Raw genomic sequence first — 24,873 nt, forward strand, 5'->3', positions numbered from 1 at the left:
CACTACACAGGCATGACAAAGGAAGCTTATGTAAAGAGAGTAGTTAGCAAAAAACATTTCATAGTTAAAATAATTCAAAACTGCACAGTGCACACAGGGCAAACATAAAAGCAGTAAGTGTGCACTTTGCTGTTCAGTTATGCTAAGAAATGGTTCAAAACAAAATACATCTTTTCATGTTTACTGGTTGTTCTTCGCCACTTCACCCATATCTTGATTACAGATGGGCTGTTACTGTAGGCTGATGAAGTGACACTTGGTTGCCTTTGTGCGAGTTTCAGTTGCAGCCTCCTAGGTACTGCACTTATTGTCGCCTGAGCCGTAGATTGACGAGCGTTGTTACGCGCAGAACACCGTAGCCAGAGCGTTGCTTGTATTCGTCACGATGCGGTCGACTAGCGAATACTGATGCGTAGGTGCAGCATATGAAGCAGCGTGGCAACTCAAACTGGCACTAGCGCAGGTAGGCACGGTAAACAACGATGCATCTAGCGGTTTCTGCAAAGGCAAAAACATTGAATAAACGATACGGAAAAATAGAACAAATTCAAGAGCGCGATAATCTAGAAGCAATAAAGCAATAAATCATAATGTTCAATTCTTACCAACGATTTCGTCCACTCAGGCGCCATGCCTCCATTCTCGACGGAGTACACCATGAAAAGGACTGAGTATGGCGGCTGACTTAGAGCCCGCCAGTCACGGGAACCCGCAAGTACTGCAGACACGCGGACATAAACATTAACACATGAGCATGCCATACTCATCCGTAAAACAAATAACATGCGGAATAACAGAAAAATATCCCCGTATAAACTCATCCCGCGAAACACAACACAAAAAGATAACACATATATCGTACGCAACGAACAAGTACCGCCCGCGACAGAGATGGGCAAAAGTATCGATCAGCTGTTCGCGCCGTCTGAGACACGGCCAATAAAGCTACCGCGCGAAGCCAGCGTGGGGGGACGGGAACGGCTCAGGAAGGGGCAGGCTGCTCCATCTCGCGGCTGTCTGGGAAACTCCACCGCACCGCGCAGACCGTAAGGCGCAGGTGTCGCTGCAGACGCATGACTCCTCCGTCACGCGCACACAGGCGCGCGGCTCACAGGCGCACTAACACCCGCCCCTTTTTGACTTCGCCGTCAAAACAAACTTAAACTTTCCTTCTTCACTCGGCCTCGGTAGCGCCGATAATCTTCACCACCTTGGTGATGGGTCGCGCATAAGTCGTGCCGCGGACGCGGACCCACACGGTGCGAACTCGTCCGTCCGCGGCCGCCGGCGCCGCCTCTACGCGTCCGAGCGGCCAAGTTCCGCGAGGAACGGCGTCGTCCACCATGAGCACGATGTCCCCTGGCTTCATGTTCGTCGTGCTTCTTGTAGATCGTCCTGCTCTCGTCTGCAACAACGGCAGGTACTCCCTGCGCCAACGGCGCCAGAATTGCTCCGCCAAGTAGGCGGCTCGTCTCCATTGGCGGCGACCGACTAGGTCGCAGTCTGTAGTAGCGCTGCTGCTGGGAAGCGTTACACACTTGAGGTGCAGGATGTGGTTAGGTGTGAGCGGAGTCTCGTCTCTGGGGTCAGCACTGACCGGCGTCAGAGGCCGGTTGTTAATTATACATTCGACCTCACACAGGAGTGTGTGAAGCGTCTCGTCTGTCATGGATTGTTCGGTCAGGATGGCGTTCAGGATCTTGCGGATAGTGCGAATCTGCCTTTCCCAGGCTCCGCCGAAGTGCGATGCGTGCGGCGGGTTAAACCTCCAGTCGATCTTCATGTCCAGGGCAACTTTCTGGATCCGGTTGTTGTCGTTCTGCAGCTTGTCGACTTCGTTTCGGAGCTCTCGGTCTGCGCCCGTGAAGTTTGTACCGCGGTCAGAGCGCAAGGTGCGTACGTCGCCTCGGCGAGCGACAAACCTGCGCAGTGCGCACAGGAACGAGTCAGTTGACAAGCTTTCCGCCACCTCTATGTGCACCGCTCGCGTTGCGAGGCACGTGAAGATTACGCCATACTTCTTGACGTGAGACCTGCCCCTCTTGACGTAGAAGTTGCCGAAAAAGTCGACACCGGTCCTGGTGAACGGTTTCTCGCCTTCACGAACCCGATCCTCCGGAAGGTCGGCCATCTTTTGAGTCTCCGGCGGTCTCTGCCTTCGGCGGCAGCTCAGGCAGCGGCTCAACACGCGCCTGACGGCCGAGTTAGCTCCCAGCACCCAGTAAGACCTACTGATGTCAGCCATGACGTGCTGTCTTCCTTCGTGGCCGGCTCTGCAATGAAAGTCCTCGATCAGCATATCAATGACGCGCCCCTTCTTCGGAAGGATCGCTGGGCACTTGGCAGTCTGGCACAGCGCGGAGTTCCTCAGGCGACCCCGAGTTCTCAGCACGCCATCCTGGAGGCCGGGATCCAGGCGGGCGAGCGGGCTCGACAGACGTACTTCCTTGCCCGCTCTCAGGTCCTTCATCTCCTGCGGGAAGCTCGCTTCCTGCTCCGACAAGATGATGAGTTTCTCAGCGTCTGCAATCTCCTGTACGCTGAGCTCGGCCGGCGACGACATGATGCCGCCACGTTTCTTGTCCCTCAGCATCCGCAACACACGGCGGATCCATGCCACCGCCCTGGTCAGCCGTCTCCAAGTCGAGTAGTGGTTGACTAGCCTCTTCATCGGCCTGACGGCGTCGGCATTGCCCTCGACGCTGCTCAGGCATGTAGATGTCTTCACCTCCGGATCGTGCTCGGAGACTCCTTCTCCAGCTTCTGGGTCGCTCGGCCACGTCTCCGGCGGCCCCTTCAGGAACTGAGGACCGGCTCTCCAGAGGCTACTGCCCATCAGCGTTTGGGCGTCCACTCCCCGGGAGACCAGATCCGCCGGGTTCTGACCTGTGGGCACAAACCTCCACTGTTCGACGCTCGACCCGTCATGAATAGCCGCGAGCCGATTCGAAACGAATACATGAAACCGTGTCCTGGTGTTGCGGATGTACTTCAGTACTGTCGTACTGTCAGTCCAGTAGTTCTGTTCAACTCGGGTGTCCAGTGCGCGGACCAGCTCTTGTCCTGCCTCAACCGCCAGCTTGGCAGCAGCCAACTCGAGTCGGGGGATAGTGAGCGCTTTCACGGGGGCCAGTCGAGCTTTGCTGGCGAGCAGAGCGCAGTGAGCGCGTCCTTCCGGCGTCACGGTACGCAGATAGGAGACGGCGCCATAGGCTCTCTCGCTCGCGTCCGCGAAGTGGTGCAGCTCCACCGTCCCGTCCAGTCTTCCCGCCGTAACGCACCTGGGGAAGAAACAGTGAGACAACTGCGGCAGGTCTCGCAGCCATCGCTCCCAGGATTCTCTCGTAGCTTTGGGCACTTCCTCATCCCAGCCCACTTTCAGCCGGAACAGGTCTTGGAGCAAGATCCTCGCTCTCACGATGCATGGAGTCACCAGTCCCAGCGGGTCGTAGCAGGACGCCGTAGCCGACAACATCCCCCTCTTCGTCTTCGGTTTCTTCGTCAACTTGCTGACGTCTACCTGGAAGCTGAACATGTCGGAGTTAGTGTCCCACAGTACTCCCAGGGCGCGTTCCACTGGAAGAGCGTCTGTCCCCGGCGTGAGCTCTTTCACTTTCTTTGTCCTCTCTTCTCTGGGCACAGATCTCAGGACTCCGACACTGTTACTGCTGATCTTGGTAAGCTTGAAGCCGCCCTCGGCGCAGAGCGCCTTGAGGTCTCCGACCAGTTTGACCGCGGCTCCTTCGCTTCCCACAGACTTCAGGACGTCATCCACATAGAAGTTCCGTCTCACGGTGTCTCTGGCCTCCTCCATCTTCTGACCGAACTCCTCAGCTGTCCTGTGCAGCGCCAGGTTGGCGCAGCTCGGTGAAGACGTAGCACCGAAGAGATGTCTTGTATTGCGATATTCCTTGGGCGTGCAGGTGACATCTCCTCGTGGCCACCACAGGAACCGCAGGTAGTCTCGTTGATGTTCGGGGACCAACACCTGCATGAACATGGCCTCGATGTCCCCCGTGAAGGCGTACGGCTGTTCACGGAAACGGATGAGCACGTCAATCAGTGGGTTAGTCAGGTCAGGTCCCTGCAAGAGAGTGTCATTGAGAGACACGCCGTTGAACTTGCTCGCGCAGTCAAACACAACCCGAACCTTCTCTTTCTGCGGATGCCGAACTCCGAAGTGCGGGATGTACCACTTGCATGCTGGTTTATCGTTGTCTGGGGCCTCTTCCGCATACCCCTTCTCCAGCAGGTCTGCCATCACAGCCTTGTACTCTTCAGCGTACTTCGGGTCCTTCTCAAAGGCCCTCTTCAGAAGATTGAGCCTCTTGAGAGCAACTTGACGGTTGTTGTCAAGAAGCGGCTTGCTCTCCCTGAAGGGCAGCTTGATCTCGTATCTCCCTTCTCTTCGTCTGCAGCCTGTCTCCATCTGTGTGCACCATCTTACATCTTCAACCGACAGACCTCTTCTTGTGTCGGCTCGGTCCTCGAACAGCTCTTCTGGGCCCAGTGCGTCCACGATCTTGATGCGGTTGATGCTGACTGACTTGGTGAACTTCCCGACACCACTCAGCACCCAACCATACCTCGTTCTCACAGCATAGGGACCATCATCTCGGCTCGGACACACTTCCACAGGCTCCATCACACTGGCCGCGTTACCTCCTATCAGGAGGCCAATCTCTTGGTCACCTGATAGTGTCTCCAGAAATACTCCAGCATCTTGCAGGTATTTCCATTTACTCACATCTTCTTCGGATGGAATGTCTTCAGACGTCACAGGGATGTGGTCCAGGACATACAGAGGCGGCAGCTCCATGCAGTTGTCCCCATCGAGGCTTCTGATGACCAGACCAGGAACGAGACAGCTGTCCATCACCGCCTCTCCCCTGATCGTGCACACCCTCAGTGATGAGTTGTTTTGCGGCGTCACCTTCATCTTCTGCAACAGGTGCTTTGAGATGAACGAGTGTGTGCTACCGCTGTCCAGAAAGGCGTTAGTTACCACAGTCTCCTTGTCTAGCCCCACCATCACCTTCAGCACCTGGAGCTTGGCCCCTCCCGCCCCGCTGGGCGCCAGATGGCCTGTTGTAGCACTTGGTGTTGGACTTATCCTATCTTCATGGAGCACAGTTGGGTGGCTTCTGTTGCACCGCTCACAGGTCCTCCTTTCCTTACAGAACCTGGAGCGGTGGCCATGCTGAAGACAGGCGAAGCAGAGGCCCTTCTCTTTCACGAACTTGCTCCTCTCCTCGTGCGTCCTGGACTCGAACTTCTTGCAGTTTTCGATCTGGTGTTTTCCCTGGCAAAAGAGACATGATGGGTGTGCATTCTCCATGGGCTGGACACTTCCTGCTAGAGTTCTTCCAGCGATTACCCTTCCTGAGGGCTGCACCTTCAGCTTTGTGTCATCTTTCTTGGTTCTTGTTCCTGGGCACAGCACATGTCGTCCGTACGAGGGGTTCGTTGCAATCCTTGCTTCAGTCTCGATGAATTGGACAAGATCACTGAAGTTCGCTGGACGTCTCCCTTCCTGTTCGATGGCATCAGCTTTCCGGCGCCACCTCTCAGTCAGGTGATACGGGAGCTTCTCCAGCAGTCTCCGGATGGTCTTCGAGTCAACAGACCCCACACCGTGTGGCAGGTTCTCGAGCGCGTTCATGCAGCCCCTGAGGAAGATGCCAAAGTCATCCAGTCCGTCTCCATCATCCGCTCTAAGGGTGGGTAGGGCTAGCATCTCGTCCACCAGACTAGCTACGGTCTGAGCCTGACAGTCGTACCTGCGGCGGAGCAACATGACAGCTTGGGCATAGCCCTGCTCTTCAGGCAGATGAACGCAGGTCTGAACGAGGTCGTGTGGCTTTCCCTTGGTGAACTTAAGCAGGTACAGGAGCCTCTCAGCATCACAGTCCACATTTCTTGCTATGTTGGACTCGAAGGTCCTGAGGAAGGGCTTGAACTTCGAAGTGTCACCCCTGAAAGTGGTCAGGTCAAGTGATGGCAGGTGGAGACGCCTTACCATCTGCAGGTCAGTGCTGTGTTGAGCCGGAGCCCCGCCAGCTACTTGCTGCTGTGTTGGCTCGTCTTGCAGAACGGATTCTGGTGTCACTTCCTGTGGAGATGCCGCTGGAGATGTAGCATCTTGCTGAGCTGCGGCATCTTGCAGAGCTCTTGTCACCGCAGCTTCCTGTGGCTGGACTGTGTCGGCGGCAGCAGCCCCTTGCAACCACATACTTGCAGCTCTTGTCGCATGCTCCACCTTCAGCATCTCCTCCAGGACCTTCTCCTTGGCTTCACTCTCGTCTATCTCCGCCTGGATCTCCAGCTCTTCTCTCTTCTTTCTCAATGCAGCTTCTTCTTCTTCAAGCTGGTGCCTCTTCTTCAGGGCTTCCTTCTTGGCAGACAGCCCAGCCAGCCTCGCTCTCTCCAAAGCCCTGGCAGAGACGATGCTGACCGATGTTCGGACACTGGAGGCAGGCTTGGAACTTGCCGCACTTCCACCTCCAGATCTTGATGATCCCGACTTCACACTCTTCCCATCATCGGCTTTCTTCGGCTCACACTCTTCATGCAGCTTATCGGTCTCTTCCTTGGCCTGCTTCCTAGCTCCCTGACTCTGGAACTCTTCTTCCTTCAAGAGCTCTCTCAACCTCTCCAACAAGACTGGCTTTCTTCCCCGCACATCTTCTCCACGCCTAGTCAACTCCCCGACCAGCTCCTCCTTTGTCAACTTGTCAAGGTCCATGGTTATCGTTGACACACACGGTCAAGCAAGGTCAAGCGAGGTCAACGTCAAGTGAGGGGGTCATGTGGGTCAGGCTGGGCAGGTCAGAAGGATAGGGTTGCTGGCACGATAAGTTATGAATGAACACTTCAACCTTAAGCTAAACACATGTCAAACTAGCACCGAGAATACCTACACGAATGTCAGCCTCATATGGTTCAGACACACCACATCATTGCACCTGTTCCATGCATGCCTCAAAAGTCTTAACAAACAGAAAAGATCACTGGTCAGACCTCTTTCCCTGCCATCAGGAGCAGCAGCACCCACCATCAGTAGCAGTGGCGTCCACCCAGTAGGTGCCAGCCAGCAGACGCGAACCTCCGCCACCGCAGGGACATTAGGCTGCTGGAACCTCCATCCTGGATCCAGTCCCCACGGCGGCAGGCAATCGCGTCTGCAGCGGTCATGCGTCGGCCGGTAGCGACGGAATCAGCAAGCAGACATGCTGATGCCCCCGGAAGACGATGATGAAGACGATCGTTGAAACTATTGTCGCCTGAGCCGTAGATTGACGAGCGTTGTTACGCGCAGAACACCGTAGCCAGAGCGTTGCTTGTATTCGTCACGATGCGGTCGACTAGCGAATACTGATGCGTAGGTGCAGCATATGAAGCAGCGTGGCAACTCAAACTGGCACTAGCGCAGGTAGGCACGGTAAACAACGATGCATCTAGCGGTTTCTGCAAAGGCAAAAACATTGAATAAACGATACGGAAAAATAGAACAAATTCAAGAGCGCGATAATCTAGAAGCAATAAAGCAATAAATCATAATGTTCAATTCTTACCAACGATTTCGTCCACTCAGGCGCCATGCCTCCATTCTCGACGGAGTACACCATGAAAAGGACTGAGTATGGCGGCTGACTTAGAGCCCGCCAGTCACGGGAACCCGCAAGTACTGCAGACACGCGGACATAAACATTAACACATGAGCATGCCATACTCATCCGTAAAACAAATAACATGCGGAATAACAGAAAAATATCCCCGTATAAACTCATCCCGCGAAACACAACACAAAAAGATAACACATATATCGTACGCAACGAACAAGTACCGCCCGCGACAGAGATGGGCAAAAGTATCGATCAGCTGTTCGCGCCGTCTGAGACACGGCCAATAAAGCTACCGCGCGAAGCCAGCGTGGGGGGACGGGAACGGCTCAGGAAGGGGCAGGCTGCTCCATCTCGCGGCTGTCTGGGAAACTCCACCGCACCGCGCAGACCGTAAGGCGCAGGTGTCGCTGCAGACGCATGACTCCTCCGTCACGCGCACACAGGCGCGCGGCTCACAGGCGCACTAACAGCACTGGAAAGCAGATGAATGCCTCTGAAAGATAGGAATATAGGCAAAGTTAACTGTAGTAGTGTCAATGATAATAGACATGACATTTTTGTCCTTTGACATACATTTGTTGAAGTAAAAAAAGGTACAAAATAAATTGGTTTGTTTCAAGACACGCTCACTGCACAAAGCCGCACAGACATTACACAGGCATATGAAATTGGTACACATAAAACTTGATGATTAAAAAGGTCAAAACTAGCAATAATATTAATTGAAGTAAAAGTTACAATCACAATCATTTCTTCATTTAAAATGACTTGACATAAGTCACAAGACACAACGCTCCTATTCACTAAAGAAAAGTTTTTATGCTTTCATTATCCTCCACATATCAACCATCTTGATACTAGGCTGTGCAATAGTGGGTACATAACCCCATGTTGCCATTTTATTAGAGCAAGTGGGGTTACAACAACAATGATAATGTCAAACCCACATCTGCAACCGTACTGCAGTTTCAATCACCTTACAAGCACACCTTCTGGCAGTTTGATAGGCAGAATGGTCATTACTACCTTCTCCTCATATTCAACACATATTCCCTTTATACAGATACAGTTAAGACCTGGTTATGGCAAGCATTTTCGAGAAAAGATAGAATAAGAGTCCAAGACAAAGGTCGAGAGAAACAACACCAACATAAAACACCGACTATGTAGCACTAATACTGTCAAATTCATAAAAATATATACATGAGTCGATCAGAAATTCACTGTAGATTTTGAAAATGGTGTCAAATGCCACTCAAATATCCCCATTCGCATGCACGAAGCAATAAAACACTGACCTTCAGTTCCGCGTGCCATTCTTCATAGGCCACTGTGTATTAAATAACGCGTTCACTGATCGCAAAAAATGAGACCCACATATGACGCGTTTGCTACCAGCCAATCAGCGCTCGAGATGCCGAGCGCTGATTGGTGGAGAGGGCCGTCGTTAGCAGTCCATTACATGTCGTTTTCCTTGAACATGTGCGTGAGCGCTGATGCTGCTCACGGGCTGTTGCCATTTTTCGTAATGCTGAAGGCACGGGAGCGAACCCCCCTTCCACGGTACATAGAATACTAGGTAACACCGGTTTGTCCGCTCAACACAGGGCCAATGGTCACCACTTTCTTCAGCTGACGTCTGTGACCTTGAGCTGACCTAGGATGATAGACAGCTGACAATTTAGGCCATTTGGAGCTCACTTGACAGCTGAAGAGCGTGATTTAAAATATAAATATTTGTCAGGCACTGACAAAAGATATTATTCACCAGTCATTTTTTAAGCACATTCTGTCATAAATTAGTTGACTCCCTCTGGTCTTCCACACGGCAGAAAATGCAAGTGCAAATTCTGCCGTCTTGAAGTGAGCCAAACGCTTATGATACACATGCTCGTTTCTCTCAAATCACAACGGAAACTGCGAGAAAACAAGAGAGAGTCGGACTCTACAAATGAATGAATTTGGAAGAAAAATAGCTGTATTTTTTCCTGTGGAAATGTTGACTTTGAAAACATTGGCCATCAACTTTAAAATTGCCCCCAAATATGAAAATGTGTGAATTGACAAAACAGGCAATCTTGCTGTTTTTGCCCAAGTTTGTTCATGATTGAGAGAGATTCGATGCGAAAATGCACTGATATATACTTTTGAAAGCGAGGTCTCGATCAGTGTATTAGTTTTGATTTTTAACTTAACGCTAGTCCCACTTTTCCCTCCAAGAAAATATATTTGTCAATTTTTCAATAATCATATTATGCGTCATTGCTTTAAAAATAAAGAGAGTCGGACCGTAATTATTTCAAAATGACTGATCGTGCTCAATATCTATCGGAATATACCAACAGATTAGCCAGACTCATTGGCTAAATATGTTTAAATTGCATTTTTCTTACTTTCTGCAGAATTTCCTGCAAAATTTTGCTGTAGTTTAAGCTGCGTTTCCTGCAGATTGTGTTCACAGACCAATGGGAGACAAGTATTTCTTCATCAACAGGTTTATTCGCCATCAATTGGTCTAGCTGGTGTTTTTCGTATGCGCAGCTTATGTCACAGCTGCGTAAGAACACATTCGCTTTAAATCATTATGGGTATTTCTTTTCGGAATATCAAAGGTCAATGTTGATGTGTTTCATAAGATTTGTGGTGGCGGGATTATCGTCATTAACTAATTACTTGATATCAGATTTTAATGGGGAGTGGTGTAATTCCCGCACGACTGTTGACTTTCATTGTAATTGCCTGAGCTGGTTCCTGGGCCGCCTCAGATAGCAGGATAGCACTACCGTGCCACCCGTGAATTTGGTGAATCAAGTTCTTTTCTGCGTACATCGCCTCTTCATCATGCATCGCGACATTGCCCGCCTTTTGGCCCTGCTGGCGGTTGTGCGGGTCGTTACTATCGTGGCCTGCCCAGCCCCTGCGCCGCTACCTAGACCAGCAAATGGAGGAGCCGACGGAAAGCTAAGACACCATGTCAGCAGCCGAAAACCAGTGCTCCCTCGTGATACTCGTTACCAATCACCGTGCACCACCCGCGACCAGAATTCAGCCTCCGATCCGGCCACCAAACGGACGCCAGATTTCAAATCTTCCCGAGCCCCCAGGACGACCGCGCGCGTCTCCGCCGAGTCCCCTGAATCGCCCGCCGGCGCGACGCCCGCCCCTTCTCAAGGTCGAAGGGGTGTGCTCAGCTCGCCGCCTGGCCGGTCCCCGGCGGCCGGCCGGCCGCCGGCCGCGGCCCGCAGCGGCGGGAGAAGACCCCAACGACGCGGAGCGCGGGGGAGAAGGGGGAGGGGCACGCGTCGTACTGAGGCGGCGACTCTACAATCTGACCGACTGTCCAATACCGGTCTGCTCATCGGCGCGCTCTACATCCAAAGCATTAAGCCGAAGCTGCTCGAACTGACCGACGTGGTCAGCAGTCAAGACTTCGACGTTCTCCTACTCTCCGAGACCTGGCTGCGACCCAGCACGCCCAGTCGGCTAGTTGTGCTACCCGGGTACTCACTTAGCCGTGAGGATCGTCCCGACGGCAGTGGCTACGGTGGAGTCGCCATTGCCACCAAAAACTCCATCACCTCTGTAGCGCTAAAACTCACAGTTCCGCCGTGCCGTGAGAGTCAGCTTGAATCCCAGTGGATCCTCCTAAAACTGGAGAAAGATCGTCAGCTAATTGTCTGCTCGCTCTACCGACCGCCCCGCTACTCGGACACTGCCCTACGCGCTGATTTCAACGATCTCGAGTCTCAGCTGCAACGGATCCTGATCGACCACCCCAAGGTTCCGTTTGTCATCTGCGGCGACCTAAACTGCGATTTGCTGAAACACCGGAGTTTCCGCGCGCGTATTCACCTAAGCGACTTTTTATCGGACTACTCTCTCGATCAACTGGTAACTGCACCCACGTACAGCTCCGGCTCGCTCCTAGACGTATGTATTGTCAAAACCCGTGAACTCGTGCTCGACTGTCATGTAAAACACTGTCACTTCAGCCCACACAAGTTGGTAAACGTGCTAGTTAACGTACCTAAACAGCGTAAAACTGCAACTGTCATCACTACCCGCTCAATCAACCGTGTCGATGTCGCGTCCCTAAATCATGACTTGATGTCCATCGAGTGGGACGAAGTGTTCACTGCAATGACCGTGCATGACAAATGGCAAGCTTTTCTGACTAATTTCTTACCCGTCCTAGATGACCATGCCCCTTTAAAGAACCTGACCATTAGAAACCCCACCGCTCCCCCCGTCTCAGCCTCCACCCGTGATATCATGGCCCAACGGCGCGCCGCACTACGTCTGCATGGTCGGGCATCTACAGTTTATAAAGACCTGAATCGTTCAGTTCGTTCTGCCGTTCGCCGTGACCGGCGCAACGTGATTCAGCGGGAAATTAGCGAACGTGGCCCCAGCAAGGTGTGGCAGGGAATCAAATCAGTCATAGCTGGTAAAAAAGAAAATAAAACAGTTCAACCCGATGTAACCGCTGACGAACTAAACTCATTTTTCGTGTCCGTAGGCCCCCGTATTGCTACCGAGATCCGAAACCAAAACACAGGTACCTACACAAACGCACGGCTGCCACGCGTCGGCGCATGCGGTTTTCAGCCGAGGCCTATCTCTCTCGGTGAGCTCGAATGCACGGTTTTCAGAATGCGGAACTCAGCCGCCTGCGGAGCGGACGGTGTGTGCATCCGCATGCTAAAAACCAGTTTCTTGGCTATTGGCAGCGTCATACAGCACATCGTAAACACCTGCATCTCGAAATCTGACATCCCCGACCAATGGAAGCATTCCATAGTCCATCCCATTTTCAAATCCGGAAACCCATCTGACCCCAGCAACTTTCGACCCATTTCTCTAGTACCAGTTATCATGAAAGTTGTTGAACGAGTCATCCAGCAGCAGCTACAACACTATCTCTCTCAAAATTACCTTTTGGCATCTAGTCAGCATGGCTTCCGACCCCAGCATTCAACTGAAACAGCACTTTTGTCCGTCACCGACCGCATCCTAGCGGCCACGGACAGGGGAGAAATATCTTTCCTATGCCTTATCGATCTCAGCAAATGTTTCGATGTCATAGATCACAAACTCCTTCTCGACAAACTCGCACTGTACGGCATCGAAACTCCTTGGTTTAAATCATATCTAAAAGGTCACACACAAAGCGTTTCAATGACCGATGGATTCCAGCGCAGGGTACTGTCACGACCACTCCCTAACACTATGGGCGTGTTTCAAGGCTCGGCCCTGGGTCCTCTTTTATTCACGATTTTCTCAAACGATTTGGCGCTTCACGCCGATGATGCATGCGTTTTCCAATATGCAGATGATACCCAGCTTCTAGTGAGTGGTCCAAAAAACAATGTAAGTGGCCTTATTTTGCGCATGGAGGCCTCACTAGAAGCACTGAACAAATGGTTCCACTCAAACGCCCTGAAGGTTAACGCGAGCAAAACGCAACTTATGATATTCGGCAGCCGTCAAAATCTGAAACACTTGCCCCCAGTCGTCGTACCGTTTCGTGACGCTGAGCTGGAACCATGTGCGCAGGCAGGAAACCTCGGCGTGGTCTTTGACAGCTGTCTGACCTGGGAAGCCCATGTATCCGAGCTCAGCCGGAGGTGTATGGGCCTGCTCATCGGCCTCTCCCATGTGCGGCACTGTCTTCCCGATGGGGTCATCAAAACCATTGTTACAGCTTTAGTCATCTCCCGAGTAAATTACTGCCTCTCAGTTTACGGAAATGGAACAAAAAAGAACCTGAATCGACTCCAAAAGATCCTGAACTTCGCTACTCGAGTTATTTTTGGCCGCCGCAAATTCGACCACGTCACTGACCTGCGCGAGAAACTCAACTGGATGCCGCCCGAATATATGTACAAACTTCAAACTATGGCCACTGCACGTAAGGCGATACACTACGGCGAACCGGTAGCACTTGCCTCTATGTTTGCCAGAAACCGGGACTCCTCAACCAGGGATAGAAATACACGTCAGGATAACCTTCTCCAGCTCCAGCGTACCCGACTAGAAACCGGTAAGCGGCGTTTCAGTTACCGTGCCGCCGCGCTCCTAAACGACCTACCTCCCGAACTTTCACAGCTGCCACCCTCTAAATTCGCACGCGCTGTCAAGTCTCTGTGGAAAAACGATAGACCATCGTGATAACCTGAATTAGGCACTCGTCTTGTATATAAGTACACGGTATGTTAGAAATCGTGCATATAGTCTTCCTGTGTGTGCGTGTGTGTGTGTGTTGTTGTTGTTTGACTGATCTTTGTTCCTGCATGCATATACCCGACACAGACTCTGGGCAGTAATCGCCACGCCATGTGTGGATCGCCCATGATCGTAAATACATACAAATACAATACATACATACAGGATGGTGTGTCAAGTATCAACTTGACAGGAAGGTGGGTACGCAGACACTGAAATTTCTGTGTAATTTGCGCCAAAAATTAGGTACCTATTTGTGCAAAAATTAAACCCTTTTTATATAAAGCACATGTGCACATCTACCGATCAAGGCTATATCAAGGCTTTGGCGTCTGCCACCATGCACCGAATTCGGCGCATGCGAAGTTACCTACGCCGGACATGCGCTGAAATTTTCGGCGCAATGCCGCCACTATGCCAGACATATAAGGCATAACGTGTATTATTTCCAGTCTGGTACAAAACAAAAATCAAACCTTACCTAACCCCATGTTGCATGTTCATATGAACTGTAGATCAGATATTTTTTTGAAAAAATACCCATCTTTCATCCTTTCAGCATACCTACAACCTACTAAACAGCCTTGGTATCAACCTAGCATTCATACTTTATCTGCACATACATATTGATATATGTGGTATGTTTTGTTCAGTAGGTTATATGTAGTAGGTCAGCCGTCAGGTGCCTACATGCTATCATTTGTCATGCTTTGATTTCAGATGGTGTCTTGTGGGCTTTATAGTGGGCTTTGTGGCCCTCGTGCAAGGGTTAAGTGTTGATGCACATAATGCAATGTGTTTTTTCCATGGGCGCAGGAACCTCACGTAAAGTTTGGGGGGGGGGGGGGGCAGAGAACTTCAATGTCACTTTGTGGGAACCGTAATACCCCTATGAACAAATTCTTTGCAGTTTCGTGCTCATCTCACCTTGCCGAACCATTTCTTGCTCTTAGTTTTGAATTTAAATGAAAAATAAATATTTTACTTTAAAAATTAGCATAGCTGAAAAGTGGGGGCATGTCCCCCCCCCCCCCTCCGCTCCTACGCCTATGGTTTTTCTCAATGGTACAAATCATCCACATTCATATGTGAAGGGTAGGTAGCTACCTACAGAACCAAATCAATGCCTCAATTGCTCATTGTTTTCTTACAATAAGTCCCTCCTCTGCCAATCGCACTAAAGTATCTACTGTCACAATGCAGTGTGCGTCATGATTTATCAACTCTATGCTTACAATATATTTCCATTTGTCAATCACATATTGTTTTTTTTTACAGGCTTTCCGGTTATGACTGAGGCCGGCATCTCACCTGTCCTGGCTACGCCAAATCACTGCGGATGCCGGATGCCGAGGACCGGAGAGCCAACCGCTTTGAGGCGTGAGCTCTGTGGCGTGGCTCGAGTGACGGCTACGGCGCCGTCGACCTGGTTGAATAGCTGGGGCCTGGACGAGGGTGCCCTTAGTACGGTGGCCAATCGGTTACGTCCGAGGGGCGCTCGAACACGCTGCCGTCGCGTGGCTGCCGGCGGCCGCCCCCTCGCACGTGAATCTCCTGGAGCGAGGACTGCGAGAGGCGGCTGCATCATCACCTGTGTCCGCGCTCAACACCGTGCCACGCACTAATGGCGGAAGCCCGACTTTCTCCGATGGAGGAGAGAAGCTGGACGCTGGCTGCCAGGCTGCTGGGGAGGGCGCTGGCTCTGCCATCAGGGGACCCCCTGCGTGCGACCGCCAAGGCCTCGGCACCGGCGCGCCTGTCTTCGGTCCGAGGCTGGAGATTGCAAGGCCGCCAGGCCTGGGCGAGAGCGAGAATCCCACCGTGTCAACAGACGGCTGGCGTCACCTTCCGGTTGGACGTGTGCCCGATCCGGGCTGGGGCCACGGCGGCGGAAAGGGAAAGCGTGGCTACGCTGCACCTCGCGTTCCTGCCCCTGTGTGCTGTCCGGCTTTGGACGGACGGATCTGCGGAGGGCGGAGTCTTCAGGTGCTGGGCGGGAGCCGTGCTGGTCTGGCTGTATTTGTATTTGTATTTGTATTTACATTTAAGAGCGATCCACATACAAAGTGCGTGGCGATTACTGCTCAGAATCCGTATCCGCGGCTGCTGATCTAATCATTCAAAACATTTGCACATTCACTCACGTCAAAACAAGGACAAGGCTGGACGAAGAGGCCGAGGAACTGCGGGCCCCGGCCGGAGAGCTGTGCTTTAGCTACCGCGCGGAGATGGTGGCGCTGGTGACCGGTCCGGAGACCCTACTCGGAAGAGACAGAGACCAGGACCTGCGTTCCGTACCTATCTGCTAACTGTGCGGTGGTGCTGGTGTAGTGCAGCATTTTTGGATGGATAGCTACATTTCACGATCAAATAGCTGTTACGTTTCAGACCAGTGCAGGTGGCGTGACGAACAATGTGGTAGTTATCTGTTGGCCACTTCTGCGGCCGCTGCTATTTCCTACTCGAAGGCGGGCGCGCTGTTTGGCTGGGCTGCCAGGATGTTCCCATTATGTGTCGACGACAAAGCGAGTGTATTCGTGTTCTTTTAATGCACAGAGGTCTGTTGTATATTTGAAGTTTTATTTTAAGTTGACGATTGCGAAGGGCAGATTCATCTTCTCTCTTTCATTTGTGTTGCCACTTTATCGTTCATGTTTGTTATAAGTGTCCATGCGGCTTGGTTGTCATCTTTATTCCTGATGTATTTTATTTTACGAACATGCTGGTGATCAATGCAATACACTTTTGGTTAACCCGCGCCCCACTGGGGTCTGTGAATAACACGCCCTACTGGGGGGGGGGGCTATTCATAGCCCCCCCTCCTAACTCCGAAACTACTGGGCCGATCGTCAAAATTCAAACGGCGTCTGATAGCCCCGGAAAAACTGTCGAGCGAAACCTAATTTCATTGACCTCGAGGTCACCGATGACGTCACAGGTCAGGTCAAAGTAAAAATTATTAGCACTTTGGCTTGTTCACATTTTGGGCTCTGGCCGCCGTCTTACAAGTCAGATCAGGCTCATTTTTGGTTTCCACACTCGTGACCAGATGCTCTAGATACCTTGAGGGTACCAAACTTGTACTTTGATTTTCAGGTCAGGGTCAGGTCATCACAGGTCACGAAAATATTATATCATGCGTCGGTCACGTGACACATGTTTTATGGTCCATTTAGGCCATAGATTTCGAATTTGATATCGTCTGTGTCATTCGAGGTCATTTTGAGTCGAATTTAGCTTAGGTCAGGTCACTTTCAGGTCAAAAAAGGTCAAATTTTGAAGTTAAAATTTTTCAACAAAAAAGGTGTCTATTGGATGCAGTTTGAGCTCAGGAACACGATGGTGCCATTTATATTGGTGTACGATGCCAAATACGTACTAAAAAATTGATTTGAAAAATTAATAATTGTGAATTTTTTGCAATAATGCGTATAACTTGGCCATTTTTGAAGATATTTAGCTAAAACTTGCTAGAGTTAGTCATAATCATGCGTTCTGTCACATATATTCCGTTTTTTTTTGAAAAGTCAAAAAAATTTTGAAAAAAATATAAAAATATAAATTTTGAATATTATTATATAAAATTTTCGAAATTTTCAAAATTTTGAAAATCCGAGATAGCAGTTTGATAGCGCGGTCAATTCTGAGTTCTTTCATGCAAAGAAATTGGATCTAGCTTAAAAACTGAGCTCTTGGGAGCGATTGCCGTGGTTCAATGTTTTGCGTCGAAATCGGACGAACATGACGTCACTCTGACGTCATTTCCGGCCGACCTATGGTAGCTACGAAGTTCAAATTTTGACACAAGGTGTCAAATTGATGCAGCCGAAGGTACTGAAAGTTTGGCGTCGATTCGTCAAGCGGTTTGGAAGTTATTGCAGAAAAACGGGAGGGGGGGCTATAAATAGCCCCCCCCCCCAGTGGGGCGCGGTAATGCTGCTTTAGCTCTGATCCTTTGTGGTATGTCTTGACTGTACTACTGCGATAGCGATTTTTCCTCACCAAAATATGCAGGCAACCAATGTAAATGCTGCCAAAAGTTTGTCATTACGTGATGTATCTAAAAAAACATCGAGTTCCTGAACGTGGTCGTGTACTACGTAACCGGAAACTCAATAGGACGCAGAATTCTGTGAATCAAAACTACAGAAGTGAGGCTGGCCACGCCAAAATCAAGTGAGATATGTCTAGCCTTTCTTCAGCCGCCAAGGCTTCGATAGACTATCCCCGGGTTCGGTGTCTCTCGAACTACGAAGATTTAACGTCGTCCGGCCAATCCTGGTTAAGGTCAGCGGGGATTTAGCTGTGGTTATGGAACAGGATTGGCCGTCCGAGAGACTCCGAACCTGGGGTATGTTGCAGCACAGCTATGTCGACCGAGTGTCGTCGCAAGCTGCACCACTAGACGAGAACAAATAAAACCGTCCCGTCCTAGGCTGACTAGGCTTAGCTAGGTGGCAGCACAGTCGCGCCGGCAGGGGGCAGTGCCACAACCAGCCGACTGATATTTTCGTGTGACGTCAGAACCGGTGCCTCCCTGCTCAAGTCCAACTGGCCGGCAACTGGCCAATCAGGGAGCTTGTTTGTCATTTCTGGGTGGGATTAAAAAACATGCGTACGCAAAATGGCGACGTTGTTTTGCCTCTAATGCGCCAGATATGTAACCTAAAAGAATTGGATACGACTACTAAATACAATATGCCGATAATAGACTATTTTCACCCCAGGGGCTAGGGGACACTGGGAAATCGGGGTTTGTGGGGCCCAGGTGGGGATGATTGTGAAACATGTTTGCTAGCGACGCGAAGCAATGATGTGGCCTTGGCCACAAATAGGGGATATCTTAGGTAAGGGTTAAATGGAATTTTTCCATTTACCCTTACCCAAAGGCTATAAGATAAACCCCCTTACCTAAGATATAGGTACTCCTTTTCGTCCTTAGCGCGCGAACCACTGGAAACGTGGTAGGTAAGGTAAGGTAAGATAAGGTGAGGTTTTGTTAGGTTATGTTTGTTCCCTCTGGAATCGAAAAATTCTCCCCACCCAAAAAAAAAAAAAATACTACAGGGTGTCCCAGAAGTCTTGAAGCTTTTTTATTTTTGTCCTGTGACCTTGCTATGCCACTGATTAAGGCAAATGACGCCTCAAACGAAAGAGAAGGAACTGAAGTTTTGTATTTTCATGCCTAGAGCACCACTTAAGTCCGGTGGCCCCCGTTGTGAGTCGCACAAGATTGAGCACGAGAGATCACGTTCTTCGCTGCCGCCAAGATCTCCCGGTTTGCAAAACACCGGTGTCGCCATGCCCGTTTCTGGTCAGCTTCAGAGCCTTATTTCATGAAGCGAGCCAGGAAACAGAGTATTGGATCTCCGAGAAAACATTAGCAACATAATGATTTACTGATCAGAAAGTCTCCTGACATGTTTGCACGCATCCATTACGAAAATAAGGCTCAGCTGCTTGAGCGCTCTAAGCAACAGCCCGTTGTAATCCTTTGATTCGTCGCATTATTATGGTACTAAAACAAATATCAACCCGTCGCAAATATATGTCGCTAATATTATGTCGCTCGCTTCAGGGAATAAGACTCTGAAGCTGACAAGAAACGGGCATGGCGACACCGGTGTTTCGCAAACCGGGAGATCTTGGCGGCAGCGAAAGACGTGATCTCTCGCGCTCGTTCTTGTGCGACTCACAACGGGGGCCACCTGACTAAAGTGGTGCTCTACGCATGAAAATACAAAATTTCAGTTCATTCTCTTTCGTTTGAGGCATGATTCGCCTTAATCAGTGGCATAGCAAGGTCACACGACAAAAATAAAAAAGCTTCAAGACTTCTGGGACACCCTGTATTTCCCAGTGTCCCTTTGGATGTAAACAGTTCAAATATCGGGATATTTTATTTAGTAGTCGCATCCAATATATATCTGGCGCAACAGAGGCAAAACAACGTCGCCACTAAAAAAAGCGTCTCGGGCCTCGGCAGTGTGTGTGTGTACCAAGTGTGTACGTAGCGTACGGAAGGTGGGATGTCTTATTATATTTCGGTAAGTGTTGCGAAGCAAAGTGTTTTGAAACTGTTTTTGATGTAATTAGCCATGGAGAAGCAGTTAAGATCATCAAAATTGTTTTTGTTTAATAGAAAAAAGTTTTACCTTTGGGAAACTACGAGGCGAAGATCCAAAAATTGATTGGTCAATAGACTCTTGATGACCATATATTGCATGGGCATAAATGCAGCCCTCGCTACTACGGGTGAAAAACGGTATAACGTGCTGACTGCTGGTACTTGCCGTATTGTGTTCACTTATCAGAGAGAAGAGGCTTCCATTTTCCACTAGGGATTAACATGATTTGATTGAATTCGGCAAATTCACTAGAAAATGGCGATAGGAAGAAAGGCATCGTTAACCCTGGCGTCACCGGTAGCGTTTTCGTCCGAGGTTAAGATTTCCTGCATTAGGCCGCCGTGCCAGGCCGAAGCATGCTGTGACGTCACTTGGTGATAGAAGATAACGTAAAAAGAATGACTCAGGCAGACTCAAACTGACTCAGGCAGACTCAAACTGACTCAGGCAGACTCAAACTGACTCGACCGACTCAAACTGAATCAGATTGACTGAGACTGACTCAAACTAACTCAGACCGACTCAACCGACTAATCGATCCACTCAAATCGATTCCGATCGACTCAGGTCTCAGACAGACTCTGGCAGACTCAGACCGATTCAGATTGACTCAGACCGACTCAGAATGACTGACTGACCCAGAATGACTCAACCAACTCAAGTCATTCGGATCGACTCAGACAGACTCAGAACGACTCAGACAGACTCAGGCAGACTCAAACCGACTCAGGCAGACTCAAACTGACTCAGGCAGAATCAGACCGACTCAGATAGACTCAGAACAACCCAAACTGACTCGGACCAACTCAACTGACTCAAATCAATTTTGATCGACTCAGACAGACTCAGAATGACTCAGACTCAACTCAGGCAGACTCAAACCGGCTCAGGCAGACTCAAACTGACTCGGGCAGACTCAGACCAATTCAGATCGACTCAGATAGACTCAGAATGACTCAAACTGACTCTGACCGACTCAACCGACTCAAATCGATTCCGATCGACTCAGACAAACTCAGAACGACTCAGACAGCCTCAGACAGACTCAAACCGACTCAGGCACACTCAAACTGACTTGACCGATTAAAATTCCTAACAAATTATTAAAAATGTGTGCACTTTTACTTGCTGAACCTCTGTCCAAACTCTTTAACAAATCACTTCAACTAGGAAGGTTCCCCTCACTTTGGAAAAAAGCCTGTGTCACTCCAATCTTCAAGCAAAAGGGATCTAGCTCAGATCCAACAAACTATCGTCCTATTAGTCTTCTTCCCAATCTCTCTAAAATTCTTGAAAAAATCGTTTTTTCTAAGATATATTCTCATTTGAATGGAAACAACTTACTTTCAGAAAAACAAAGTGGATATCGTCCGGGCCATAGCACACAAATTCAGCTCTTGTATCTAACTCACCAACTATACTCTGCTCTAAACAAAAGTCAAAACTTTACAGCTATCTATCTTGACATCTCGAAATATTTTGATAAAATTTGGCATGATGGACTCCTTTTAAAATGCAAAATCGAGTGCAATATTTCCGGTTCTCTGCTAGCCTGGCTTAACTCTTACCTTACAGATCGCGAACAGGTTGTTCGAGTTGGAAACAGTCTATCATCATCCCAAAAAATACTATCCGGCTGCCCCCAGGGCTCGGTGCTTGGACCTCTTCTGGCCTTAATTTACCTCAACGATCTATCAAACAAGACCAAAAATGACGCTCTCTTTTACGCTGACGACACTTCACTTTATTCTTCCCATCACCACGACAGTCAGGATCACAGACGCTCCTTGCAGAACGACCTGGACGAGATTAAACGATATGGGACTGACTGGGCCATCACCTTCAACGCTAAAAAGACACTACAACAGACATTTACAAACCGACGAGACAGCTGTCCTCCAGCACTTGCATTTGACGGGCAGGACATACCGACCGTGACAAGTCATAAACATCTCGGACTGACACTCTCGACGGACCTTCACTTTCGCGCACACATCAATAACGTCATTCGGACAATTAACATTCTCCTAGGACCGATATATCCCGTGGCTAAGCTTCTTCCTAGACCAGTCTTGAACAACATTTACTCTACCTATATAACACCTCATTTCGACTATTGTGATATTGTTTACGACGGACATTTGACATCAACTGACGCCATCCGACTCCAGACGCTTCAGAACCGCTGTGCCAGACTTGTAACAGGGACGCTTTATCGAACACCAACTACCGCATTACTAACCGAACTAGGATGGGAACGACTTGAGACAAGACGATTAATTCATAAGCTTCTATTCTTTCACAGACTTAACTTCAATCATCCTCCTCTCCCTTCATACATTACAGACATATTGACAGAAACCAGACAAGACGCCACGGGACTTAGACTTCGCAATGCTCAATCTCTTACTTTTCCCCCTACCAATCTCACTTCTTTCTATAGAGCCTTTTTTCCTTCGACAATAAGACTCTGGAATACTCTCCCAGACACATTGCGTAACACATCCCGCTCCGCTTTTGCTCGTCAAGTCTGGCAGCGATTTGGGGCACCAGAGCCACCCACTTTCTTTTCTTTCGGCAACAAAACGCGTAACACACTACACACACGATTGAGAGTGGGCATGACGACTCTCAAGGCACACCTGTTCAATATACAACACCCCAACACACCCAGCCCAGTATGTGCTTGCGGTTATCACGATGAGAACACAACTCACTTCATACTCTGGTGCCCACTTTACCATACACAAAGAGTAAAACTTATAAAAGCAGTTCGAATCATCACTCCAAATTTTGACAATTTCTCAGCAAAATTAAAACTTGATACCCTTCTCTTTGCAAAAGACTTAAACAAGCATCAAGGCACACAAATCACCCATCACCTTCAGACATTTATTGTAGAGACAAATCGGTTTACCAATACAACATAACTGTTTAGTTAGTGCATTTAAGTACCATTGATATTAATGCAACACACTGCTTACATAACACTACATTACATTACAAAACACAAAACATGACACTATGACGCAAGCTGGCCCGATTGGAGTCGTCCGGCGCCTCACGGTTCGTCGGAAGGTCATCTCAGGCTCAAAAGAAACGGTATATACCATTCGAAAGCTGACGGTGAGCTGAATCCAAAAATGTATTTTTTTTATAAAAATCGATCGATGGCCTTTTTTGAAAATTGCGTTTTTGTAAAAACTTAATAATCTTTTATTCAACGGGCTGTCCCGGACATTCTTGAAAACATAAACATGTATTTTTGAGTTCCAGTGAAAGCTGAACGCCAAAAGAACAATATTTAGCGAAGCAATATTTCCAAACGTTAATATGCGTCTCCCACAGCCGAAAATAAGGCGCAATCACACAGCTCAGTGTCACGATGGACCAAAGTCAGCCACACAGAAGCGTGAAATGACCCTTATCGACTCGCAGACCCGGCGCTCTCGGCCCGCCTGACCGGTCACGGAAAGAACGTTCGGCTCTCGTTCTACTAAACAAATGTCATATTTGTCAGTTTAACTGTCCACGTCGCTATCAAAGTTATTCAGGATACCTGTGAAGAAAATTCATTGTTCTGCTCGATTTACAGCATGCTTTAATTTACATTTTTCTTATGCATGTTTTGTTCCATCCAGCTGCGATCAGTGCCCGCGCAGGGGAAGTGAGCGGGGTTTCACTGTCAGAGGCTGTACTGGTGACAGCTGCTCGGCCGTGCGACCGGTCAAAGGTTACCCTGCCCCGCCGGGCGCTACCCCCACTCCACCCGAGCTGAGGCCGGTGCAGCCTCTGACATTTCAGCGCGGCCAATTTTCCTTATATGGGCATGATACCAAGCTCAATTGAGCAAAGTAGACATGAACAAATGCAAATTAATGCATGATGTGAGGATGACAGAACAATGAATTTTCTTCACAGGTATCCTGAATAACTTTAATAGCGATGTGGACAGTTAAACTGACAAATATGACATTTCCGTGGCCGTGTTTTCCGTGTTTAGTAGAACTAGAGCCGAACGTTCTTTCCGTGGCCGGTCAGGCGGGCCTAGAGCGCCGGGTCTGCGAGTCGATAAGGGTCATTTCACGCTTCTGTGTGGCTGACTGTGGTCCATCGTGACACTGAGCTGTGTGATTGCGCCTTATTTTCGGCTGTGGGAGACGCATATTAATGTTTGGAAATGTTGCTTCGCTAAATATTGTTCTTTTGGCATTCAGCTTTCACTGGAACTCAAAAATACATGTTTATGTTTTCAAGAATGTCCAGGACATTCGTTTCGTTTCTTTTATTCGTTGAATAAAAGAATATTAAGTTTTTACAAAAACGCAATTTTCAAAAAAGGCCATCGATCGATTTTGATAAAAATTACATTTTTGGATTCAGCTCACCGTCAGCTTTCGAATGGTAAATATCGTTTCTTTTGAGCCTGAGATGACCTTCCGACGAACCGTGGCCTGGGGCCGGGTACTGTCTGCTTTTTTGGCTCGGCGGGTTTCGGGCGGGGTCGACGCTTTCTGATACTTTGGTTTGGTCATGTGTTCTTTGTTTAACTTAATTGGAGAGGCGCCTTTGATTTAAGCTTTTTGCTTTTGCGCCAATCCTCTATTGTTTTGTTCGTTGTTCTTGTTTACATATGATAAAATACAATGAACTGAACTGAAAACTGAACCGACTAAAACCGATTCTGAGTCAGTTTGAGTCATTCTGAGTCTATTTGAGTCGGTCTGAGTCGATCTGAATCGGTTTGAGTCGGTCGAGTCAGTTTGAGTCTGCCTGAGTCGGTTTGAGTCGTTCTGAGTCTGTCTGAGTCGATCGGAATCGATTTGAGTCGGTTGAGTCGGTCTGAGTCAGTCTGAGTCGATCTGAATCGGTCTGAGTCTGTCTGATTCGGTTTG

At 49.3% G+C, this 24,873-nt stretch overlaps 2 protein-coding genes across 4 annotated transcripts in view; both read right to left on the minus strand.

The window, feature by feature from the left end:
• Positions 1–18,490, minus strand: part of LOC122393307 (protein GUCD1-like) — a 90,191-nt gene extending 71,701 nt beyond the window's left edge. Inside the window, exon 1 of the mRNA XM_043389212.1 lies at positions 18,470–18,490. The gene's annotated coding sequence lies outside the window, so the exon portion shown is untranslated. The remainder of the gene's footprint in view (positions 1–18,469) is intronic.
• LOC122393306 lies at positions 301–8,088 on the minus strand. 3 transcript variants are annotated; one of them, XR_006258676.1, is made up of 3 exons: positions 7,575–8,088; positions 606–7,467; positions 301–498 (listed from the first exon to the last, which is right to left on the minus strand). XR_006258676.1 is itself a non-coding variant. In XM_043389208.1 (2 exons), the coding sequence occupies exon 2, from the start codon at positions 6,743–6,745 to the stop codon at positions 1,175–1,177; it is 5,571 nt and encodes a 1,856-aa protein (XP_043245143.1). In that variant the 5' UTR covers positions 6,746–7,283; positions 7,575–8,088; the 3' UTR covers positions 301–1,174. The 3 variants fall into 3 exon arrangements, 2 of the variants coding, with proteins under 2 accessions (XP_043245143.1, XP_043245142.1); XM_043389208.1 differs by having other exon boundaries at positions 301–7,283; XM_043389207.1 differs by having other exon boundaries at positions 301–7,467.
• Positions 18,491–24,873: the final 6,383 nt, after the last annotated feature.

The sequence above is a fragment of the Amphibalanus amphitrite genome, unplaced genomic scaffold (genome assembly GCF_019059575.1).
Source record: "Amphibalanus amphitrite isolate SeventyFive unplaced genomic scaffold, NRLGWU_Aamphi_draft 000529F_arrow, whole genome shotgun sequence".
Lineage (NCBI taxonomy): Eukaryota > Metazoa > Arthropoda > Thecostraca > Balanomorpha > Balanidae > Amphibalanus > Amphibalanus amphitrite.

Coding starts and splice junctions, on each gene's coding strand:
- LOC122393306 (XM_043389208.1), bottom strand. CDS start 6,745: ATGGACCTTGACAAGTTGACAAAGGAGGAGCTGGTCGGGGAGTTGACT.